At 46.2% G+C, this 15,528-nt stretch overlaps 1 protein-coding gene across 1 annotated transcript in view; it reads right to left on the bottom strand.

Annotated features, from left to right (window-relative positions):
• Window positions 1–15,528, bottom strand: part of tnfsf10 (TNF superfamily member 10) — a 56,684-nt gene extending 41,156 nt beyond the window's left edge. The window contains exon 1 of the mRNA XM_063045279.1: window positions 15,241–15,528. Coding sequence (XP_062901349.1) covers window positions 15,241–15,513 — 273 coding nt within the window. The 5' untranslated portion in view covers window positions 15,514–15,528. The remainder of the gene's footprint in view (window positions 1–15,240) is intronic.

Raw genomic sequence — 15,528 nt, forward strand, 5'->3', positions numbered from 1 at the left:
AAATTAACCACAAATACTGAAAGGTCTAGATAGAGAGGATGTGAAGAGAATTGTGTCTAATAGTGAAGGAGTCGAGGACCAGAGGGCACAGCCTCAGAATGGAGGGACATCCCTTTAGAATAGAGGTGAGGAGGAATTTCTTTAGCCAGAGGCTGGTGAATCTGTGGAATTTGTTACCACACATGGCTGCGGAAGCCAAACCTTTCGGTTCATTTAAAGCTTTTGTTAATAGGTTCTTGATTAGAAAGGGTGTCAAGTGGTGTGGGGAGAAAGGAGAAGAGTGGGGTTGAGAGGGATAATAAACCAGCTACGATAGCATGGCGGAGTAGACTCAATGGGCTGAATGGCCTAAACCTGCTCCTGTGTCTAATGGGCTAAGATAAAGGTCAGCTGTAGGGAGTTTTGGCTAAAATCACAACCATGGCCCTGGCTGCTGGCTCACGCTTGAGTAAATTTTTGCCACAACAGGATCCGCTGATCCATCTCCTGAACATGATGCTGACGAGGCTTAATTTAGAGTGCTGTGTGCAGTTTTGATCGCCGGCCTACAGGAAAGGTATCAATAAGATTGAAAGAGTACAGTGAAAATGTACAAGGATGTTGTGTTGCCAGGACGTGAAGCCCTGAGTTATACGGAAAGGTTGAATAGTTTAGGGACTTTACTCCCTGGAGCATAGGAGAATGAGGGGAGGTTTGATAGAGATATATAAAATTATGAGGGGCATAGATAGGGTAAAAGCAGATGGGCTTTTTCCACTGATGCTGGGGGAGACTGCAACTAGAGGTCATGGGTTACAAGTGAAAGGTGAAATGTCAGTGGGAAACCTGTGGAAGAACTTCTCCACTCAGAGGGTGGTGAGACCGTGGAACGAGCTGTCAGTGCAGGTGAGGGATGAGATTTCGATTTCAACATTTACGAGAACTTTGTATCGGTACATGGAGGGGAGGGGTATGGAGAGATATGGTCCAGAAACAGGTCAGTGGGACTAGGCAGATTGCTATTTTATCATAGAGCAGATGGCCCAAAGGGCCTGTTTCTGTGCTGTAGTGCTCTATGGTGATACCTGAGAACACGTACAGGTAGGCATGTATAAGACAAGCCAAATATCATCACTACAAGTAGTAACTTATTACTGTCATGTATAACGAGTTACAGTGATGAACTTTGTTTAGCGTGCAGTTCATTTCACCACATCACGGGAACTGAACCCTGATCTTCAGGCATATAGATGAGGGTTGTGCAGTGGATGTGATATATATGGATTTTAGTAAGGCATTTGACAAGGTTCCACACGGTAAGCTTATTCAGAAAGTTAGAAGGCATGGGATCCAGGAAAGTTTGGCCAGGTGGATTCAGAATTGGCTTGCCTGCAGAAGGCAGAGGGTGGTGGTGGAGGGAGTACATTCAGATAGGAGGATTGTGACTAGAGGTGTCCCACAAGGATCTGTTCTGGACCTCTACTTTTCGTGATTTTTATTAACGACCTGGATGTGGGGGTAGAAGGGTGGGTTGGCAAGTTTGCAGATGACACAAAGGTTGGCGGTGTTGTAGATAGTGTATAGGATTGTCAAAGATTGCAGAGAGACATTGATAGGATGCAGAAGTGGGCTGAGAGGTGGCAGATGGAGTTCAACCTGGAGAAGTGTGAGGTGGTACACTTTCGAAGGACAAAGTCCAAGGCAGAGTACAAAATAAATGGCAGGATATTTGGTAGTGTGGAGGAGCAGAGGGATCTCGGGGTACATGTCCACAGATCCCTGAAAGTTGCCTCACAGGTGGATAGGGTAGTTAAGAAAGCTTATGGGGTGTTAGCTTTCATAAGTCGAGGGATAGAGTTTAAGAGTCGCGATGTAATGATGCAGCTCTATAAAACTCTGGTTAGGCCACACTTGGAGTATTGTGTCCAGTTCTGGTCACCTCACTATAGGAAGGATGTGGAAGCATTGGAAAGGGTACAGAGGAGATTTACCAGGATGCTGCCTAGTTTAGAGAGTATGCATTATGATCACAGATTAAGGGAGCTAGGGTTTTACTCTTTGGAGAGAAGGAGGATGAGAGGAGACATGATCGAGGTGTACAAGATAATAAGAGGAATAGGTAGAGTGGACAGCCAGCACCTCTTCCCCAGGGCACCACTGCTCAATACAAGAGGACATGGCTTTACGGTAAGGGGTGGAAAGCTCAAGGGGGATATTAGAGGAAGGTTTTTTACTCAGAGAGCGGTTGGTGCATGGAATGCACTGCCTGAGTCAGTGGTGGAGGCAGATACACTAGTGAAGTTTAAGAGACTACTAGACAGGTATATGGAGGAATCTAAGGTGGGGGGTTATATGGGAGGCAGGGTTTGAGGGTCAGCACAACATTGTGGGCCGAAGGGCCTGTACTGTGCTGTACTATTCTATGTTCTATGTTCAGATCAGTTGTAAACCGTTATGCTATCCTCGACACGACCATGTCGCCTGCTCTGATGACCCAAGCAAACTTCTACGTTGAATCAGAATCAGGTTTAATGTCACCGGCATATATTGTGAAATATGTTGTGAATTACAGTAAGTACACACATATTTTAAGTAGTTAAGTTGAATAAGTCATGCAAAACAAATAGGAAATAAAAAAGTAGTGAGGTAGTGTTCATGGGTTCAACGTCCATTCAGAAATCAGACGGCAGAGGGGAAGAAGCTGTTCCTGAATCATTGAAATTGTGCCTTCAGGCTTCTGTACCTCCTTCTTAATGGTAGCAATGAGAATAAAGCCTGGTCTGGCTGATGGGGGTAATGATGGATGCTGCCTTTTTGAGGCATGGCTCCTTGAAGATGTCCTGGATATTATGGAGGCTAGTGTCCATAATGGAGCTGACTAAGTTTACAACTCTCTACAAGTTACTTTGATCCTGTGCAGTAGCCCCAGCTCAGCCCAGCCCCATACCAGACAGCAATGCAGCCAGCTAGAAAGCTCCCCGCACTACTACATCTGTAGAAATTTTCAAGTGTTTTTGAAACACAGCTGTTGTCGCACCTTCTTTGTAGCTACATTGATATGTTGGGACCGGGATAGATGCTGGAGCATCCTTGGTGTTATATAAACAGACAATAGGATTTTCTCTTCAATTGTTGACTGACTATAAACAGCACATCCCAACTGCTTTACAGCTTTGCAAGTGATTGATGTTGGATTAAAATAGCAATTTACACGTGTTCTAAAGTGTCTTTAACTTGAAGTGTGAGCCACAGTGAGGGGAACAAAGGGTAACTGACTTCAGGAAGAGGGGCCAGTAACACCATCGATAGTGCTCAGGTCCAGAGAGTTGAGAACTTCAAGTCTCAGAAGGTACAGGAGCCTTAGGTCCCACACCACCAGATTCAGGAACGGTAACTACCCCTCAGCCATCAGGCTCCTGAACCAGAGGGGATAACTTCATTCATCACAACATAAAACGATGTTGCTTACTGGAGCACTCCTGGCTGTGACTGTAGAAGCCCTGGGCACCGCGGCAGCGTAGCAGTTAGCGTTGGTCCATCACAGTTTGGAGTTCAATCCCAGCACTCTCTATAAGGAGTCTGTACTTCCTCCCCTTGGAACGTGTAGGTTTCCTCCAGACACTCTGGTTTCCTCCCACATTCCAAAGACGGATGGGCTGGACATTATAAAATTGTCTTGTTATTAGACTAGGGTTAAATCAGTTGGTTACTGGGCAGCGTGGGTCAAAGGGCTGGAACAGCCTGTTCCTTGCTGTATCTCTAAATGAAATAAATGGGAATATTTGATGATTCCCACTGGAGCTGCCACACATCGACACCATCACAATTGAAATGGCCAGCATTAGCTATTAAATCTAGATTTATTTCATTAGTTAACTGAAGTTACATGCCACTTAACCAATAACAAAAACAATGACTGAATGCAGAATATATTGGGGATAGATAGAGTTGACGTGGATAGGCTTTTTCCACTGAGAGTGGGGGAGATTCAAACAAAGGACATGAGTTGAGAGTTAAAGGGCAAAAGTTTAGGGGTAACATGAGGAGGAACTTCTTTACTCAGAGAGTGGTAGCTGTGTGGAACGAGCTTCCAGCAGAAGTGGTTGAGGCAGGTTCGATGTTGTCATTTAAAGTTAAACTGGATAGATATATGGACAGGAAAGGAATGGAGGGTTATGGGCTGAGTGCAGGTCGGTGGGACTAGGTGAGATTAAGCGTTCGGCACGGACTAGAAGGGCCGAGATGGCCTGTTTCCGTGCTGTAATTGTTATATGGTTTATATGACCATGAACACTCACCCGTTGCCCCTAATATTCCCATCACCCACCCACTGCGGTAGTCCACACAGCAAAACAACCCACCGACCCCTCACCTCTGGGATGGGCAAGGAAACCGGAGCACCTGAGGGGAATCCACACAGTCACAGGGAGAACGTGCAAACTCTGCATCCACGATTAAGCTTGGATCTCTGGAGCTGTGAGACAGCAACTCTCCCCACCCCACCCCCACCCCCGGAGGTCCCTCTCTCTCATCTCCCTCTCCTGCCTGCTTTCCTCCTCCCCTCTCACTCTCCTGCTTATCTCTCCCCCTTACTCTATCTCTCTCCCTCCCCCACCCCTTCTCTCCCTCCCCTACCCCTCTTCCCCCACCACCTCTCTCCTTCCCCTACCCTCTCTCTCTCCCCTACCCTCTCTCTCCCTCCCCCAACCCCCTCTCTCTCTCCCTCCCCTACCCTGTCTCTCTCTCCCCCTTACCCTCTCTCTGCCCCTCACCCCTCTCTCTTCCCCCTCACCCCCTCTGTCCCTCACTCAAACCCTCTCTCTCCCCCTCACCCCCTTCTCTCTGCACCCTCTCTCTCACACTATCTCACCCTCTCTCCCTGCCCCCCTCTCTCACACACCCTCTCTCTCCCTCACTCTCTCTCACACTCACTCTTTCTCTCTCACACCCTCACTCTCTCCCCACCCCCCTCTCTCACACTCTCCCTCTCACCCTCTCTTGGGTAGAAACAAAAGAATTTGTGCGTGGTTGGATGTAACTGATCTACAAGGATGGAATTTCCAGCCTTGTGTCACAAACAATAGACCCATTCAATGGCCCACTTCTTCAGAACTGTTCTCCAAAAACATCGGCTCTCCAAGGTCGAGCATTTCAGGTGTCAGGCTACACCTGTTAAACTTAAAGATTAGTTTTCGTGTATTTCATAACATACGTGAAATGCACTGTTTGTGTCAACAACCAACAGTCCAAGGGCGTTCTGAGGGCAGCCATGGTGTCACCCTGCTTCTGGCACCAACAGAGCATTCCACAACTTACCCGCACATCTTTGGAACGTGGGAGGAAACTGGAATACCCACGGCAAAACCACGTGGTCACTTCTCCCCACGCAGTCACGGGGAGAACGTACAAACTCCTTACAGACAGCGGCAGGAATTCAGCTTACCGCCACATCACGATGCTGCCTTGTGGACACAGTGAGGAAAATGAAACGTGCTGTGGCTACTGTTCTGAAGACCCGTCTCTACACCAGAGGGGCCCTCCTCTCCCCACACTGTGGCTGGGGGGAGGACGTCCAACTGTGCAGGAATACAGAGACAGGCACACCTTTCACTGTTCAACAAGCCTCACAACCGACTGCACAGCACTTTAAATATTTTTAGAAAAAAAATTGAAAAATCACATACTTTTGATTTTATCTATTAGATTAGATTAGATTCAAGTTTATTGTCATTGTGCCAAATACAGATACAAAGCCAATGAAATGCAGTTAGCATCTTACCAGAAATGCAAAGAATAGTGTTATTTACAAAATAACTGTGAATAAAAAGTAAGTGCTACAGCACACAAATATAAAAGTACTGAGACAGTACGATACAGATCAATACTGCTTAGCGCTGTGATGTGAGGTTCAGTAGGGTCACAGCCTCAGGGAAGAAGCTCTTCCTGTGCCTGCTGGTGCGGGAGCAGAGGCTGCTGTAGCGCCTACTGGATGGGAGGAGAGTAGAAAGTCCATGGTTAGGGTGACATGCATCCTTGATAATGCTTTTCACCCTGCCCAGGCAGCGTTTATGGTAGATGTTCTCCAATGGTGGGCAATTGGGTGTCGATAATCCGCTGGGCAGTTTGCACCACACGCTGGAGTGCTTTGCGGTCCGATACGGGACAATTGCCATATCACACTGAGATGCAGTTGGTGAGTATGCTCTCAATGGTACAGCGGTAAAAGTCCGTCAGTATCCTGGGACAGAGGTGAGCTTTCTTGATGCTCCGCAGGAAATATTAATGGAAGAGTATAATGAAATACAGTACAACAAAGAAAATCTTTCACGTTTCATAAGCTTTTTCTTGTCTATCTTCATTCCAGCTGCATGGAAACAAAGCCTATGTGCGTGGGAGCATTTCAGTTACTGTGTGGCCACGCACCAACAGAGCTTAGAGGGAACAGCTGTCACTAGCAGTGTGTGATCCACAAACTCACCACTTCCCCAACCTTTAATAACTTCTATTCACAAGAGGTTAACCTTGAGTAATTGCTGCACAGAAAGTGGTTATTCCACTAACAGTTTCTACAATTGGAAACTCAATCGCAGAATTTTAATTGATACACCCAGAAATGATTGCCTAGCTTCGAGGGAACACAAATGGTATGGCCCAGATGGTGAGGATCTTCCACGTTTCATAAACTTTTTCTCGTCCATCTTTATTCCAACTGCGGGGAAACAAAGTCAAGGGTCTCGGCCTGAAACGTCGACTGCACCTCTTCCTACAGGTGCTGCTTGGCCTGCTGCGTTCACCAGCAAATTCAATGTGTGTGGGAGCATTTCAGTTCCTGTGTGGCCACGCACCAACAGAGCTTAGAGGGAACAGCTGTCACAACCAGTGTGCGATCCACAAACCCGCCACTTCAAAATGGATGTTGCCTTTTGAGTCATCGCCTCTTGCAGAAACTAGCGAGAGTGGGGAGGGATGTATTAGACAGAGCACTACTCTCTGCAGCTTCTCACATTCCTGCATATTCAAAGTGCTGTACCAGACCTGTGATGCATCAGTCAATTCTGTATCTGTAGAAGGTTGTTAGTGTTCAGTGACAAGTTGAACCTCCGTTAGATCTCTGTTTATTTTCTGATCCTTCGGGTTCTTCCGGGAGCCAGGAATGATGAGCAGTCTTAATTCCAAGAAATAAAGTTTATTTTAGAGCACAAACAAACATAAAAATAGTAAGCAAACTAAATAAATGGCTGAGAAATTATGCTAAGAGGGGAATTCATGCTAAAGCAAAAGAATAAAAATGGCACTTCCAAAAAATCCATTACTTTTATAGATAAGATAGAGAAACTCCTTAGACAGAGATAAATTAGTTAGTAGGCTACATAATTTAAACATTACATCATGTGGCTAATGTGCTGATACTGAGCCAATGAAAAATGGGGAAGAACATAAAACACAGAAATCTACAGCACATTACAGGCCCTTCGGCCCACAATGTTGTACCGACCATGTAACCTACTCTAGAGACTGCCTAGAATTTCCCTAGCGCATTGCCCTCTATTTTTCCAAGCTCCATGTACCTGTCCAAAAGGCTCTTAAAAGATCCTATTGTATCCACTTCCACCGCCGCCGCCCGCAGTGCATTCCATGCACTCACCACTCTCTGTGTGAAAAGCCCGACATCCCCTCGGTACCTATTTCCAAGCACCTTAAAACTGCGCCCCCTCGTGTTAGCCATTTCAACCCTGGGAAAAAGCCTCTGACTATCCACACAATCAATGCCTCTCATCATCTTATACACCTCTATCAGGTCACCTCTCATCCTCTGTTGCTCCCAAGAGAAAAGGCCAAGATCACTCAACCTATTCTTATAGGGCATGCTCCCCAATCTCCTCTGCACCCTTTCTATAGTTTCCACATCAATCCTATAGTGAGGTGACCAGAAATGAGCACAGTACTCCAAGTGGGGTCTGACCAGGGTCCTATATAGCTGTAACATTACCTCTCGGTTCTTAAACTCAATCCCACAGTTGATAAAGACCGTATGCCTTCTTAACCACACAGTCAACCTGTGCAGCAGCTTTGAGTATCCTATGTACTCAGACCCCAAGATGCCTCTGATCCTCCACACTGCCAAGAGTCTTACCATTAATACTTTATTCTGCCATCATATTTGACCTACCAAAATGAACCACCTCACACTTATCTGGGTTGAACTCCATCTGCCACTTCTTAGCCCAGTTTTGCATCCGATCGATACCCCACTGTAACCTCTGACAGCCCTCCACACTATCCACAACACCCCCAACCTTTGTGTAGTCAAAGTGATAAACCGTTAGTCTAGCTGCTATACGGCTTTCTGCCAGTGAGTGTGAAAAATGCACGAGTTTGAAAAGTACAAGTGTTATAAAAAGTACCTCCTAAATAAATTAAAGATGCTGGCATGCCTTCCTTGTGAGTTGTGGACACGTCCACCTGCATGGACACTTCCTGCTGCCTCGGTAAAGCAGTTACTTTATTCAAAGATCCTTCCCAACCCAGACATACTCTCTTCCCTCCTCTCCCATCAGGTGGAAAGTACAAAAGCATGGCTGATTTATTATCCGTCCCATTCTTCTGCCTTCTCCCTGGAGCTTCGATGCCCTTAATAATCAAGAACCTGTCCTAGGAGGAATTTATTCAGCCAGAGGGTGGTGAATCTGTGGAATTCATTACCACAGATGATGGAAAGGCCCAGTCATTCATTGTCATCATTATGTTCCGTGTCCTATGATGTGGCTGAGCAGGGTCTTTCTATCACCATGTTTGTTCTTGGCAAATTTTTCTACAGAAGTGTTTTACCATTGCCTTCCTCTGGGCAGTGTCTTTACAAGACGGGTGACCCCAGCCATCAATACTCTTCAGGGATTGTCTGCCTGGTGTCAGTGGTCACATAACCAGGGCTTGTGATATGCACCGGCTGCTCGTACAATTGTCCACCACCTGTTCCCACGGCTTCACGTGACCCTGATCAGGGTCGAGGGGGTGATTGCTAACCAGGTGCTCCACCTTGCCCAAGGGTGACCTGCAGACTAGCGGAGGGGAGGGGAGGAGCGTTTTACGCCTCCTTTGGTAGATTTCAGGTGGAAGGTAGAGATTAAAACAGATGCGCGGGGCATTTTTTGTTTGATATTTTACAGTGTGGTGGGTGACTGGAATGAGCTGCCAAGGGTAGTTTTGATCTCATTTTTCAAAGAAGCTTTATTCAGTCATTACAGCATCATATTAAATATCAGGGATCAACGCTATTCACCACACACACCCAGCGATCCCTTCATTAGCTACTTCCTGTACCTAATAAAGTGTCCACCTGCAGCATGTTCATGGTCTTCTGTGGTTCTATCCCATCCACTTCAAGGTTTGATATGTTGTGCATTCAGAGATGCTCTTCTTCACACCACTGTTGTAACACGTGGTTCCTTGAGTTACTGTCACCTCCCTGTCAGCTTGAACCAGTCTGAATTGAATTTATTTAAATCTTACATCCGTCCCACAATGTGAGGAAGTAAAAATGTTTGTATTATGACTCCATCACAATGTACAGACATCTGTATTTAAAAGTCTAATGGCTTGTAGAATGGCTGGGGTGGTGTCCCTAATGATCTTCCAGGCCTTCTTTCTGCACCTGCTGCTATAAGTGCCCTCAATGGAGGGAAGTTCATATCCACAGATGCTCTGGGCTGTCTGTGCCACTCTCTGCAGTGCCCAGGGATCAGCGTTGGTACAGTTCCCATACTAGGCGGTGATACAGCCAGTCAGGATGCTCTCCATGGTGTCCCTTTAGAAGGTCTTGAGGATTTGGAGGCCTGTACTGAACTTATTCAGTTGCCTGAGGTGGAAGAGACACTGTTGTGCTTTTTTTTTGCCACAAAGCCGGTGTGTACAGTCCAGGTGAGATCATCAGTGATGTGAATGCTGTGGAACTTGAAACTACTACCCTCTCAACTGCGGTCACAATGATGTTGATCGGGCTGAGTCCGTCTCTCTTCCGTCTGTAATCTACAATCAGCTCTCTTGTTTAGACACCACTGTGTCAGGGTGTTAACCTCTCCTCTGTAGGCTGTCTCATCACCACTAAAAATAAGGCTGATCAAAGTCGTGTCAATTGTGAATTTGATCAGCAGATCAGAGCTGTGTAGTAGTACAGTCATGGGTGTAAAGGGAGTAGAGGAGGGGACTCAGGACACAACCCCAGGGGGCACCTGTGTTGAGGGTCAGAGGGGCAGAGGTGAGGGAGCCCATCCTTACCACCTGTCTGCGATCTGATAGGAAGTCTAGGATCCAGCTGCACAAGGTGGGGTGCAGGCTGAGGTCCCTGAGCTACCTGTCAAGTCTGGAGGGAACTATGCTGTTGAATGCTGAACTGTAGTCGAGGACCAGCATTCTAATGTATGCAACCTTCTTCTCCAGGTGAGTGAGGACGGTGTGTAGTGCTGTGGCTATGGCGTCATCGGGGGTAGACCAGTTCCATCGGTAGGCAAATTGTAGGCAGTCCAGTGTGGGTGGTAGCATGCTGCAGATATAGTTTTTAACCAGCCTCTAAAAACATTTGCTTGTAATTGAGGTGAGTGTGACAGGGCTTCAGTCATTCAGTCATGCTACCTTGGTTTCCTTAAGTACAGGGACAGTGATGGACAATTTGAAACAGGAGGGCACTACACACGGGGAGAGGGAGAGATTAAAAATGTCTGTAAGCACACCAGTCTGCTGTTCCGCACACACTTTGAGGACACACCCTGGGACGCTGCCTGGCCCCGCTGCCTTGTGGCTGTTGATACATTGGAATGCTCTATTGATCTCAGCCTTGGAGATGACCAAGGTGCAGGTCTCTGTGGTGGCTCTCCTCGGGGGTTCAATCCTATCAACCTCGAATCAAGCAGAAAAGACACTTAGCTCATCTGGGAGCGAGGTGGCAATGTTGGCTGTACTGCTGTGTTTGCTCTTGAAGTCCGTGATGGTGTGCTGTCCTTGCCATACACTGCATATGTCCTTGTTGCAGAGTTGTGACTGGATTTTTGTCCCTGTGTTGCCATTTTGCCAGCTTGATGGCTCTACGTAAATCATAGTGGCATCTCTTGAGCTTCTGTTGGTCTCCGGAGGTGAAGGCTTTATCCCTCCTGCTGAGAGCAACTTGCACTGAACTATTTATCCAAGGCTTCTGCTTTGGGTGGACCTGGACCGATTTTGGGGGAACAATGTCTTCAACGCATTTCTGAATGAAGCTTGTGACCACCTCCCTGTATTTGGAAATGTTCTCAGCTCAAAATACCTCCGGGTGATGCTATAAAGGAGTCTGTCCATCCTCCTCTGACCTCTCTCATTAAAGAGGCATTTTTGTCCACAGAACTGCCGCTCACTGGATTTTTTTGTTTTGTTTTTTCCACACCATTCTCTGTAAACTCTAGAAACTGTTGTGCATGAAAATCCCAAGAGATCAGCAGTTTCTGAGATACTCAAACCACCCCATCTGGCACTAACAATTCAACAGTCAAAGTCACTTAGACCACATTTCTTCCCCATTCTGATGTTTGGTCTGAACAACAACTGAACCTCTTGACCATGTCTGCATGCTTTTATGTATTGAGTTGCTGCCACATGATTAGCTGATTAGATATTTGCATTAACGAACAGTTGTACAGGTGTACCCAATAAAGTGGCCACTAAGTGGACATTTACAGCAGGTGTTAGGAATTTGCTGTAACACACAACATGCCGGAGGAACTCCACAGGCCAGGTAACGTCAATAGAAAAGAGTACAGTCAATGTTGAAGGGTCTCGGCCGGAAACGTCGACTGTTAACTCTTTTCCATAGATGCTGCGTTCCTCCAGCATTTTGTGTGTGTTGTTAGGATTTCCAGCATCTGCAGATTTTCTCTCGTTTCTGATAGGAATGTGCTATGGTGTGTTGGTCAGGGTGACATTCAACAAAAAACAACATTCAACAATTACAAAGAATCTAAAAATATATAAAAAATAAATCAATGGTTAAAGTACAGACATGGAATAAAATGTGCATAAATATCAGCATGGGAAGCAGCATTATAAAAAGTGTGGGGGGTAATTGATAGAGCGTGTGGGGGAGGGCTTTCTAGAATGGTTCATTAGATTAACTGTGTGGGGTAAGAACGTCCTTGTCACCTCCCAAGTCTCATCACGAATAAAGCGTCAGTAGCATTATACTGTTTACAAATGCACCTTATGGTAAACGTCAGTCTTCTAGAATATATTTTATTACTTTTTAATTTACTTAAGCAGTGCTAGATTTTTAGTCACATTAAAAAGTTGTTACTAACTGTACAGACCGCCGATGCAGTTGTGGAGCTCAGCTGTAGCAGGCAGAACGGAGTATTTGAGAGTCTACATCAGAACTGCTCGCCCAAGTCGACTTTCTCGATGGCACCTCGGCAGAATACTTAACGGCATTTAACACCATCATTCTGACAGTCCTGATTGAAAAGCTCATGAACCTTGACCTCTGCAACTGGATCCTCAACTTCCTAACCCACTGACCACAATCTGTGCAGATTGCAAATAACACGTCCTCTTCACCGACAAACAACACTGGCGCACTTCAGCGATGTGTGACTCGCCCACTGCTCCCTCTCTCCACCCACGACTGTGTGGCTAGGCACAGCTCGAATGCCATTTATAAATTTGCCGATGACACAACCATTGTTGGCAGAATCTCAGATAGGGACGAGAGGGCATACTAGAGCGAGACATACCAACCGGTTGAGTGGTTTTGCAGTAACAATCCTGCACTCAACATCAGTAAGGCAAAAGAGCTAATTGTGATTTCGGGGAGGGTAAGATGAGGGAACACGAACCAATCCTCATACAGGGATCAGAAGTGGAGAGAGTGAACAATTTCAAGTTCTGAGTGTTAATAACTCAGAGAACCTAACTGGTCCCAACATATCGATGCAGCAATACAGAAGGCAAGTCAGTGGTTATATTTCGTTTGGAGGTTGAGGGGATTCGGTTTGTCACCTGAAACACTCGCACATTTCTACAGAGGTACCGTGGAAAGCATCCCGACAGGTTGCATCACCATCTGGTACGGGGAGCAGGGTGCGATTGCACAGGATCTCAGAAAGCTGCAGAGAGCTGTAAAATTAGTCAGCTCCGTCCATCATGGCCACGAGCCTCCACAGTATCCAAGACATCTTCAAGGAGAGAGACCTCGAAAAGGTGGCATCCATTATTAAGGATGCCAGCACCCAAGAAGTGCCTTGTTCTGATTGCTACCATCAGGAAAGAGGTACAGAACCCTGGAGGCACACAGTCAATGATTCAGGAATGGCTTCTTCCTCTCTGCCATCAGATTTCTGAACGGATATTGAACCCATGAACACTACCTCAATACTTTTTATTTCTATTTTTGCTCTACTTATTTAATTTATTTATATATATACACACACACACTTTCTGGTATTCACAATTGTGTTTTTTTCCATATCATGTACTCCTGCTGCAGAGTTAACGAATTTCAGGACATCTGCCGATGATATTAAACCTGGTTCTGATTTATTCATGGTAATTATTACTTGATATGCTGTGTGCCTAGGGGTAGAAACTTTTAAGATGGTGTGAATGTTTTTGTTTCAATAGCCCTTTAGAGTTTTCTAGCAGTGAGCTTTTGGAGAAGGCAGCTTGCATTATTATAACACGACAACATTCCATGATTCACACTGTTTACAGTCAATTGTTTCAAATGATAACACCGTCATCGCCATCCAGAATACAGACGAGCCCCTGGGGTGGCCCTCGGTCTCGGAAATCCCTCACTATACCCATGGACAGTGTTTGCATCTTCTCCGGACGTGAGTGAGAATGAGAATACTGGAGAAATAGTTAAACCATATTGTTATCGCCGAGTTTAAGGGCATTTATAGTTTCTGTGCACAGATGGGAGAGGCCGCTTGGATCAGGATACGGTACAAAAACAATGTGAGGCTTGGGGCGTTTCCAAACCGGATGGCCGGAGATTAGAGCGTTGTTTATTGCGGGATATGGCCTCAATCAATCTCAACAACCGAATCGTTCTGAGTTCTGTTTTGAGAAGTCAGGAAGTCTCGTTATTTACTTTGCGGAAAGTTTTAAAAATTCGCCCCGGGGATGAGGCACAGCCTGCGAGTTTCGGCAGAAGGGGCAGCTGGTGTATGATTAAATGATAATTAAACTTGAATTCACGCCCGTGTCTTCGCCGATTGTGAATTCACGCCCGTGTCTTCGCAAATTGTTAATTACAGGTACTTTTGCGAGATTGTTCTGGTGTCGTGGGCAGCGCCCTTGGCACGAACAGAGCCCGCAGGGAAACCAAAACAGTTCACCTAAAATGGGCAAAATCCTTGTTTTCCCTCCTCCCGGTCACCTTGTCAGTGACTTTTCTTCTAACAGCGATCAGGGAGAAAGTACAGGGACCTGAAAACCCACACTCAATAATTCAGGAACAGCTTTTTCCCGTCCGCCATCAGACTTCGGAACGATCCACTAACACGACGGCCTTATTTTGCTGCTCTTTGCGCGGGGGGGGGGGTGGTGCCACATTTTCAAATGTTTACCATTTTGCACGAATTTCTAGAAGTCGCTGGACTCTAACATGTGCAGAGATTGTAAAGACCGTAAGACATGGGAGGCAGGGTTTGAGGGTCGGCACAACATTGTGGGCCGAAGGGCCTGTACTGTGCTGTATTATTCTATGTTCTATGGGAGCAGAGTTGGGCCATTCAGCCCATCAAGTCTGTTCCGCCGTTCGATCATGGCTGATGTTTCCCCCCTCTCAACCCCAATCCTCCCGCCTTCTCCTCGTAACATTTGACGACCCTTACTAATCAATTATTAAAATATTTGTTATTTACAGTTCTGTTATGTGTTGCACTGTACTGCTGTCGCAAATTTCATGACATATGTCAGTGGTATTAAAGCTGTTTCTGAGAAATGACAAAAAGGCTTCCGTTAAAGTTCCATATTGTGCATCAAATGTGGAACTTTAACGTTCCATATTTAATGTGTAATTAAATATTTAATGCGAAATAATTAACGTTCCATTAGAACTGTGCATAAACTTTTGGAATTAAAATGCACAACTCGTTCTTTGCCCCGTGCTTATATTAACGATGCCCAAAGTGTAAAAGAACTGTCATTTCTCCCCGCACCCCAGTATAATTTTTGTATGCACCAGCAGAGAGAGGTGGGGATGAGATTGTGAGGAGAAATCAGGCGCTTTCCTACCTGTTTCAGCTTGCGGCTAAAGTGCAGGTAGGTAAAGGTGAAACACAGAGCTTGCGCGGCGAGCAGAGCGGCCAGCAAACACCCGAGTCTCCGGCCGGTAACGAGGCCTTCGCCACCTCCCATGGCGGCGGTGAGACGCAGCTCTCGCTCACTGCCGACTGCACTCGGAGGGAATGGGGTTTCCTTCTCGATGGGTGATCCTTTGTGAGACACAGAAAGGGAGGGAGAGGAGGAGGAGGAGGAGGAGGAGGAGTTGTAACAGATTGTATGCATCGAGCCAAGTAAAAA

Source organism: Mobula hypostoma, chromosome 4 (assembly GCF_963921235.1).
Source record: "Mobula hypostoma chromosome 4, sMobHyp1.1, whole genome shotgun sequence".
Classification (NCBI taxonomy): domain Eukaryota; kingdom Metazoa; phylum Chordata; class Chondrichthyes; order Myliobatiformes; family Myliobatidae; genus Mobula; species Mobula hypostoma.